The sequence below is a fragment of the Cucumis sativus genome, chromosome 1 (assembly GCF_000004075.3).
Source record: "Cucumis sativus cultivar 9930 chromosome 1, Cucumber_9930_V3, whole genome shotgun sequence".
NCBI lineage: Eukaryota > Viridiplantae > Streptophyta > Magnoliopsida > Cucurbitales > Cucurbitaceae > Cucumis > Cucumis sativus.
In genome coordinates this window covers 20,769,701-20,780,499 of record NC_026655.2, presented here as the reverse complement: position 1 = coordinate 20,780,499, position 10,799 = coordinate 20,769,701, and the positions used below count along the sequence as shown (strand labels likewise).

At 27.7% G+C, this 10,799-nt stretch overlaps 1 protein-coding gene across 1 annotated transcript; it reads left to right on the top strand.

The window, feature by feature from the left end:
* Positions 1-7,195: 7,195 nt before the first annotated feature.
* LOC101216920 (transcription factor MYB59) lies at positions 7,196-8,668 on the top strand. The gene is made up of 3 exons (XM_004151611.3): positions 7,196-7,467; positions 7,669-7,798; positions 7,937-8,668. Exons 1-3 carry the CDS (start codon positions 7,347-7,349, stop codon positions 8,409-8,411), a joined length of 726 nt encoding a protein of 241 aa, XP_004151659.1. The 5' UTR covers positions 7,196-7,346; the 3' UTR covers positions 8,412-8,668.
* Positions 8,669-10,799: the final 2,131 nt, after the last annotated feature.

Genomic DNA, 10,799 nt, shown 5'->3' with positions numbered 1-10,799 from the left:
GATTTGACTATTCTTCTTAGATTTGATCATTTCGATTTTTTTTTAAAAAAATTGTACGTCATTGTTTAGATTTGGCAGTTTTCGCCGAGCTAAAAATCGATGTCGACGTCTCTAGTAAACCAAAGAAATTGTTTAATAGCTATTTTGTTACAATCTAAACAATGTTTTTCAAGATTTTTTGGTACGCGATAATTTGGATTTGGCACACGATCATTTAATTAAATTATGGTAGTCAGATATCAATGACTTTTTTTCAAGATTTTTTGGTAAAAGATCATTTAGATTTGATACACGATCATTTAAATTTGGTATACGATCGTTTATATTTGGAACATGATTGTTTAGATTTGGTTGTTTTTTTACACGATTTTTTTACATTTGGCAATCCAACATTCCAACTATTCTTTTGTCGTGGTATTTTATATTTTGCACACAATCTTAAAAGACCAAATAACAATTTAAAAGAAAATATCACGATTTTTAACCAAATAATAGTTTGAAAAAAAAATAAAAAAAATATAGAAGAAGAGAAAAAGACAATGGAAAGGAAAAGAAAAAAAATTACACAGAAAAAGATAATGAAAAGTAAATAAAAATTGCAGAAGAAAGAACATAAAACAGAAGGGCAAATAGAAATATTTAAAAAAATTGCAGGAGAAGAGAAAAATAGGATGGAAAGAAAAAAATATCTAAAAGAAAAGAAAAGAAATCTCACAAAAGAGAAGAGATTAAAGATGATGATAAGAAAAGACAAACCCGTAATTTTTTCAAAAAAATAGTCAAATGTATGAACATTTTCATTTTGTTGGAGGAAGTAAATATTTTAGCAGTTTATTATATTTATAAAAATTAACATTTTCTTTAATTGTTTTATACCTTAATCTTTTAAAGCAAGTAACATAGAGAAACTAATCATAGTTCATCACACATGCCTTTCTTGCACGAGTTTTAAAACTTAAAACAAATATTAATTTATGTTACGTTCCTAAACTTTAGATTTGTATTAATTAAAATTGAAGACTACTAATTGTAACCAATTTTGTTGGACCAATCTCTAGAGATGTTCAGGTGGGTGTAGTGGAGGGCTACGGATGACTTCTCTCCTTTCCCATTTCGTTCTCCATCTTCCATGAAATTTCTTGGAATTACATTTCCAATCATAAATTATTTTTTTCTATAGGTGTTTCGGTTTCGGTTTCTTCTTTTCTTTTTTCTTTTAACAAAATCAATTAACTTAAGTATGAATTTTAGTTTAATAGTTAAATTTCTCGCTAAATGTTTGAATATGATTAGTTTGAGAGAGTTGAGTTGGATTGGATTGATAAAAAAAAAATCAAACTCACCATTTCATTCACCAATAATTGAAAAGGTTTATTATTTCGTTATTCGTATCAACTTATATTTTTCGCTAAAATACTTCACATTCTATCTCGGTTATTTGTGTCAACTCTCACAATAACTTTCCTATAATTATTACTAACTTAGCTAATCTCATCTTAACTTTTTGTTTTTATCCCTAACCAAATGTCTTCTAAATTATTCTAATAAATTAAATAAAAGAGATGGGCATATTTTAAATAAATTTAGGACCAAGTATCTAAATTGATTAATACAAGAAAGCTTTGTGATTTAACTATAGATTGCATTTAATAGATGCCATTTAGTTAAGTCTGATGAGAAGACTAAATCGAATTTTAAAAAAATGCAAATGTGTTATTCCTTCCATCTACTCAATAAATAAAAATTAGTATACAATTTAAAATTTTAGAAGTATGAACTAATATTTGTCTTAGGTTTTAAAATTATCATATAAAATAAAAAAACTTAAAACCAAAATTAAAGTATTATTTTATTTATTTAAGTTAAGTCCTTTTAAAAGAGTGAATTCATTAAATAAAACAAAATAAATATTATTTTTTTCTCACTCGTTCCAACGTATTTTTAGGTGTGGAGTTAAAGTTCACTCTTCACAACGGACCTAAACCTTACAAAAAAGAAAAATGTCCTCTTACCTATTTTTATGAACATATTTTGTCCAACAATTCTATTTTTATCCTTCACAATACATTATGATATAGGATGTACGTATGAGATAAATATTTTTATTTAAATATTAAATTATAACTAATGTTCATCATTATAAATAGAAACCGTTCGTGGATTCGTAAATGACACCAATGGAGAATTTTGGATAATTTTATTTTCCTAATGTGTTAATTTCTTATTTATATATTTTATTTTAATATTATATTTTTCTAGATATATGTATTAGTTGTTCTTCGTTTTCACCCCAACTTTCAATTTCCCCTTTTTTTCCTGTTAAATAAGTTGTTAAAATATTCCACTTTTTTTTAATATAAAATCAGCATGTCTATTCTTAAATATATAATAAAATTCTAAAAGAATTATATAAGACATAAAATCAAAACACTTCCAAAATTAGGCATTGGCATTGGGTTTTTTTTGTACCAATTTTGAAATTTAATCCACATGCAATGAAATAACAATTCTCTTTTGCTTTTCAAATAACAGTAAAGCAAATTCTACTTTGTGACAAGTGTTTGAAAGGTTAGATTTCAAATTGTTTCTTTTTCTTTTCTCTTCAAAAGCTGTTGCAAGAATCAAGATCCAGTTAATTATGATTAAAATTATGATTCACATATGTATGATTTATTAACTAAATTTCATTTAAAATTATCATTCATACACCCATCATCGGTACACATAAATTAGTCCAAATTTATTGATAAAAATATTTACAAAATATAACAAATTTTTAGATTTTGCGATCGATAGGATCTAAACTTTAATATATTTTATAAAATGTTCCTTACTTTTTATTAAGATATTTTGTCAAAATTAATTAAATGTTTTATTAAAGAATTTTTTTTTAAAGAGAGATAATGGAGTTAAGTTAAGTAGTTGCTTGATTTTTCTATACTTTAGGAATCTTAGCGTGTGGTTGTTATGGTCCTGATCGCAAATGAGTTATTTGAATAATATTATGAGAGTATATACATACATCGTGGGATTACTTTTTGATGAAAATTTTAGTACTATGGAAAAATATCATCTCGTCTTTTCAAGCAGTCCTTGTTGAAGGTATGAGATTGCTTTCTTGTATTTAAATTTTTATTGAAGATAATTTGCTTATCTAACAAAACTGGAAAGATAAGAAATATGAGTGAAGAACACAAGAGTAAGGGTTCAATTTACTAATTGAGGGAGAGTTTGATTGGTCTTAGAAGAGATTCATGATTACCTTCTAGGGAGCCTGAGTCTATTTTTAAGTTATGGTGATAACTTCTTAATGTAAACTTAGTAATAAGTTACATACTTTGAATCTCAATAATATTTTCTTATCTAAGTTATGAAGCTCTCCATATATAGGTCGTGTTTGTCAAACTGAATTACCGAAGTGTTCTGTGTTACTTGTCTCTTGTGTAACTCTAGCTATTTATGTAGTTAAATGCTTTAGATATAGCTAAATGCTATTTCATTATCTTACTTTTTCACTTTTCCGATATTTTTATTTAAAAACAAAAAAAAAAAATTATTGTAGTAATTAAAAAATAAAGAAAATTGTCAAAAATAGCACTTAAATAATTTTGTTTTTTTAGTTGTTTGGTTAGGTAGTAGTATGTTTAGATTATATTTTAAAGTGTTTAATTTAGAAAATAATTTTAAAGACAAGCAAAATAATTTAATAAATGACATAAATTTTAAGAATAAAAATAGAAACAAATTTGAGGTTAGAGTTGAATTAAAGTAAAGTTTTTTTTGATAAAGATACAATATGAAAGAAGATGCAAAGGGAGATCTTCACAAGGAAGACGTTCCAAAGCAATGCCTTCAAATCTGCTTCATTAAAATATCGGAGTCAAATACAAGAAGCAGAAAATAATAGAGGGCTAGAGGGAAGCCCGAAAAACTTGAAACTCTAAAAAGCATGTAAGTTGAATGCAATAGAATTAAAGGAAAGTTAGATTATATATTTTATTTGGAGGAAGAAAAAAAAAGTTGAAAAGAAGAGAAGATGAAATAAACAAAGGAGTTTAAATCCTATTTGTGGAAGGGGAAATGGGTAGAGAATTAACAAATTTAAGCACATAAGAGTCTAAGGCCATGTGATCCCCAATTCCCACTAACCCTCTTTATCATAAACTATATATATTACCCATTCCAGCTGTCAATCAATTACACACTTATTCACAAACAAACAATGCCTCTTCTTTTCATTTCCTCATTTTTACTTCATTAACTGATTTAATTCATCTTTAACAATTCAATTTTCACCCTCTCTCTCCAATTTTTTCAACTTCATCTCCTTTCAGATTTGTCTTTAATTTCTACCCTATTCCAACCCCCTTCCATCACAACTCTAATTATTAATATAAGTAAAGGAACTCCCAAGAAGTTAATATAAGAATGTAATAACTAATAATAACATGGGGTTTTGCTTTTGCTTTTGCTTTACCAAGAATTTAAAGGACCACACAAAGTCATTCAGGCACCATTATATACACCTTACCAAATCTTAATATTCTATTAATGTATTTTAAATTCATCCTTAATCTCATTGACTAATTTCATTCTTAAACAAGAAATAAACAGTACTTCAAATGTCACACTCAATCTTCTATTAAATCAATATAATTGTTGTTAATCACCTAAATGCATCTTACCTTCAAATGATAAGTACAATAAATTTATTTGGTTGTAAAAATTAGTAACTTGATGTGCAAAAGAGAACATGTCGATCGATATATCGTTCTTAACTTTTCATAATTAATTTCACTTTCCATATTTGTTGGGGACAAAATAAATTGGATATTAGTCTTTATTGAAACTTGGGCACCTTTTAAAATCCTTCTTTTTGTTTTAATGAAAAAAAAAAGTATTTTAAAAGTAATATAGTTTTAAAACCAAGTAAGAAGTAGGGCATATAAACCTTGGGGGTAACTTCAAAGTTCCTATCCCTACTAACAAAACATTTCAAATATAACATATATACAATAAGCCATGCAACAATATTATGTATTATTAAAGTTACGGTGTATATTTACGTGCACTTTATTTTGTTTGTTCTTTTGGATTTACTCTCTCACATTCTCTTTTATGATATCATTAATCACCTGCTTTAATCATTAGTCATTAAGCTATACTCAAATCAGGTTGTATATATATTGGAAAGTTAATAATTCTCTATGGTTCTTTTGTGTAATAGTTTCCTATTTTCATTGTATTTAAAAGTAAAATAAACAAAATATATATACTTGTCCATTGATGTGAGATAATATTTTTCCCACTAAATTCTAAATTATATATATATATATATATATATATATATATATATATATATATATATATATATTTTTGGTGAAAAAAAATGAGAGAATAAAAAAGAAAAACAATAATAAGTCTTGAATCCAATTATGAAGTTATTCCTTTTTATCCAATTGTGGGTGAGCTAATTCCTTTTGTCCTTTTCTCACAAATTTTTCTTTATCCCTTATGCTTTTAGACATATACTTTTATTGAGAGAATTCCACAAAAACACACCACAACCTGTTTAAGATAAACACAAAGAGGCTCTTCTAATGGACAAAAATATCTGTGCTTTCAAACTTACCTTTCACACATATCCATATTATTTTAATCTATGCTCTATATATTACAATATGTACCAGCTTATTACAAATTATTTTATTTTAAACAAAGTTAAATCTATTTCTTACAATAAAGTGTTCAAGTAAAAGAGTCCACTCTTAACCAAATTTAGAAGTAGAATTATTATTTATAGACTTAAGTCTAAAAAATAAAATGGAAAATGGAGTCTAAAATTTTCATTAAATTATAATCAAATATCAAAAGTATATGAAATTGGTGATAGGATAAAGCAAGTGGATGTGCATAAGGGTGACATCACAATTCATAAATAGAAATAAGAAGGTTAAATATAAAATTGGATCTCAAACTTGATTACAAAATATGATTAATATGAAATTAAACCAGTCAATTAGTCATTATGTTATTTTTAAATTATTCCTTAAATAATAATTAGGGATGCTTGGTCGTCAATGAAACTATCCTTCTCAAAAGAAAAAAAAAATAGTCAATGGAACATAGAGAATATTAAAATAATAATAAAAAAAAAAAAACTATTAAGAGTTCAATCATAGAGAATATTAGCATATCAACAAACTTGATTATAATTCAATAGTAATTAAGATATTGTTATCTCTCTAATAAATTTATGGTTGTCAGAAGAAGAAAAAACTTAAATCGTTTGTAGAGAATATGAATGTGTGACAATATTTTGACAAGAACAAAATGATATCTATGACTTTAAGTTCTTTTTTAAAATAAAATATGTTAAATGTGTACAAATCTCTTTTACTATTCTTACTACTCTCTTCTTGTTCTTGTTATTAGTTGTATTTCTTTTAATATTTTCTTGAATTTCTTTTGAGTTTTCTTTCCTTTAAACAAAGTGAGTGACAAGCTTCTAGCAAGAATGGCAACCACAAAAAGGAGCAGGTAGCAAGTGGTGAGAATCGAATTAAAGCAAGAGTTGAGTAAACAACGAGTAAACCACAGGGTTGATTTTGTAAATTCATTCCATGATAACTCAAACGCAAGGACATTATGTTTATAAAATCGACAATCAAAGATAAAGAAAATGTAAACAGTAGAGAATCAATTTTATTAATATTATATTGGTTACGTTCTCAAACAGAAATAACAAATAAGTTTATCATTAAAGAAAAAATATCGAGAGATGTTAATAAGAGTGTATGTAGCATACTTCTCTACATTCTAAAAGACAAAAACCTAAATAGCGTGTAAATAATAAAAAGAAAAAAAAATTAACTTAGGTTTAAATCATGCTTGATCATTTGAAACATGGAACAACAAATTCAAAACATTTTAAGGGATTATATAAAACTTGTAAGTTTAGAGGGCAGATGAGATTTGATTTGAGCCATTATGAAATAGGTCATCTATTCAAGGGACACACGATAAAGATTCCTACACAACAAGTTGTTGATAAGTATACTATTTCTCCATCCAAGAAAAGTTAAATTTCCCCTCTCATTAAAATATTAAACAATATATAACCCACACACTAAAACATTATTTATCTTCAAAACTTTTTCCATATTATTTTAATCATAAGATAGAGCAAGATATGAAACCCACAAACAATTATTTTAAAGAGGCTCTGTAGAGGTCCATAAATTGAGAGATATAAATGTCACAAGTACATACCCAAAGTCCTCCATAGAAAACCAAAAAAGAAGAATCATCATCAACAAGAATAGAGAGAAGAAAGAAAAAGAAAGATGGGAATACAAGAAGAAAGTATCAGAAAAGGGCCATGGACAGAACAAGAAGATTTTCAACTTGTGTGCTTTGTAGGCTTATTTGGTGATCGGCGATGGGATTTCATCGCCAAAGTATCAGGTTTGAAGGTGGCGGGAGAGTACAAGTACTGCTAGTCCTACCCTAGCTAGGTAGGGCTTTTCTAGGATACCGTATTTGTATTCGTATTATAATAAAACCCTAAATCCTAAACTCTAAATTTCTCGACCTTTTTCTTCTTCTTTTTTTTTTTTTCTTTCTGTTTTTTCTCTCTTTTATCTTGTTCTTCTTATCTTCTTGTAGGTTTGAAAAGAACCGGAAAAAGTTGTCGCCTCCGTTGGGTTAATTATCTCCACCCTGGTCTTAAGCGTGGTAAAATGACTCCACACGAGGAGCGTCTAGTTCTCGAACTCCACTCCAAGTGGGGAAACAGGTTCTTACAATGATCTGACTCACACTATTTATTAGATATAGATGTGTTGTTGGTTCGGTTATTGTCCATTAGTTTTGAGTTGTAATCTCATGCTATCAAATCGAACCGTTTCTAATAGATCTTTGATATATTTTGCAGATGGTCGAGAATTGCTAGGAAGCTTCCTGGACGAACAGATAACGAAATAAAGAATTTTTGGCGAACCCACATGAGAAAAGTAGCACAAGAGAAAAAGAAGAAAGACGTAGTTGTTGTGTCGCCATCGACTTCATCGACCATCGACTCAGTCCCAACGACGATTGAGATTGGAGAAGAAAGCTTCTACGACAGCGGGGGGAATCCGTCAGAAGAACAAAAGGGTTATTGTTATACCATGGATGATATTTGGAAAGACATTGAAGATCAAAGTACTAATGTTATGAAGCCACTTTGTGATGATCAATCCTATGGCAACTTCGTCAGCTGCGGTCCGGTGGTATCACCACTGTGGGAGTATGGTCAATACTCGCCATGGAAGACGGTTGAGGAAGACAACAAGCTATATGCAGCAGCAGGGATGAATAGTAATATTTATGAGCATGGAGAGGGTGTTGTTTTAATAACTCAAAACTAAAGGATTTGATTCATTTAAATTTGTTAATAGGGAGAGAGAGGAGAGAGAGAGAGAGAGAAGGGCTATCAAACATTATGGTATGTTTTTGTATTGGAGGATAAGGGAAAGCTCTGACCTGTATAGCATTGGAGTTTCCTTTAGACTTTAATTGTTGCATCTCATGCATCTCTTTTACAATATCCCCACTTTTAAGTTTCTGTGTGCTATCTTTCCAATTTTTAGATGAAACAAAGAAAAATTTCCTCTCTCTCTCTCAATACTAGTTTTGTTTAGCATATTTAACTTTATGTGAAATTACAAAACAACCCTTCAAGTTTTGGAAATTTACCAAATAATATATAACACCAAAGTTAAGTGATCATAGTGGCAATAGGTAGCTTAACTTGTAATATTTACAGGTATGGCACACAAATATATTTTTTATAAATATGATAATTTTTAAAAAAATTAATCTACAGTTCTATCTGTTATCTATTTTTGTAAATTTAATCTTTTAACTTTTCCAAGTAATAATGTATTTTTTTTTTCTACTTCAAAATATGTAAAAACTGGTTAAGGTTTAATGAGATTTATTGCATAGCTAAAACAATTAACTAATTGAAGACTCAAATTTTTTTTATAAATTAGGAGGTATTCTACGTCATAAAATTATAAAAATTGATATTTGGTTTTGATTTTTTATATTAGAATTTAAATTGTTTGTAATTTGAGAATATATATGGACTAAAAATTGTTAAAAAATTACATGATCTGAATTGGTAGACAAAATTGAAAGATTAATTTGTTGTTTTCATCAAAGTTTAGGAACCAAAGTATTTTTAATCTTAAAATTTTGTTTTCTATAGCATGTGCTTCTATCACTAGTATATAGATCATTTTGATAGTTGTCTACTATATCACTTAATAGACTTTAATTTTATGATTGAGAAACCATTTTTATGTTTATAACTAATAAACCTTAATTATCACTAACAAACCATTTTTATATTTTTGCTAATGAAAAAGTTTTTATGGCAACTGAAATGTGTACATAGCTCAACTTATATATATATATATGAATGTGTTTACGATCAAAAGGAGGTTTATGACTCGAATCTCCCTGCGATTATTGTTAGAAATAACAAAATGAAAAATAAATAATCTTAATTGTTACAAAATTAAAAACATAGAGACTAAATCATTACGAAAAAAAAATCAGATACTTAAGGGTTATTTTCATGAGAGTTTACAAACCAAAAGTAGTTTAACATGTAACGCTTTAGACCATGTTTGGGCTGGGACTGAAAATAGATTTGGCACCCAATGGCCCCAACATTATTTTTCTTGCTTTCCCCTACAATCCAACTATATGTCATCCTTGTTTGGCTTGAAGATTTTTAAGAGTGAAAGTTGTCCACATGTCATCCTTGCCGGTCTTTAAAGCTAACATTAGTGATTGCTAAGTAATTAACAAAGTCAAAGTGATTGAATTTGGTTAAATTTTATTAAACACCTTCATTAAATCTTTTCCCTACCCAAATTAATGTTTGGTTGCAAATATAGCAATTATATAAAAAAAAAATGTAACGAATATAACACAATGTAAAAACAAAAAAATACAAAGTCTATCATCAGTGATAGACTATCACTATTAATTGGAGTCTAGCAGTGATAATAGAGTAATTACTAGGGCAAATAAATTTCCCTCAAGTGTTATAATATAGTCTAAGAGAATCCATTGAAGCCATGGAAGTATAATAAACTTGTGACAATTGAAGGTAGGGTTTATATGTAGAGATTCTACCAAGATCTATGTTTGTATGTATTATGTCCATACTTTTATAGAATCTTGGTAGTGGTTCCATCTTACAAATTGGTCCATAATTAATTAATTAGTTCCCAACATTTAAGAGTTTAATTTCTCTTACCCTTTGCAAAGAAAAAAAAAACCTCTTAAGCTTTTGTGCTAATAATAAGTACATCCCTTTTGTATTCTTGATTAGACTTATCTAAATACACTCCAAATTAATTCTTCATGCAACTCTACATTATTATTGTCCACCACTTCTTTGTTCTTGCAACTAAAATCAATATGAGATGATCAAGAGACGTAGGTTAGTAAAGATCACACCAATAACTCGATAGAATCTTAAATGGCAAATATGTTTCTATGATTTACTATATACATATATGACAAAGAATCTTCAACATTAAGAATAGTATGCATTCCTACATACTTGCTCTCCTTTATAAAAATATCTTTTTCCAAAAAAAAAAATATCTCCCCTTATGAATATTGTAACAAATAAATCAAATAGTCATCGATATAGTTATTGGCAATGGGTACATATCTTATAAAAAATCACATAGTAATCAGTATCAATGACAACTAGAATCATAGAGTAAATG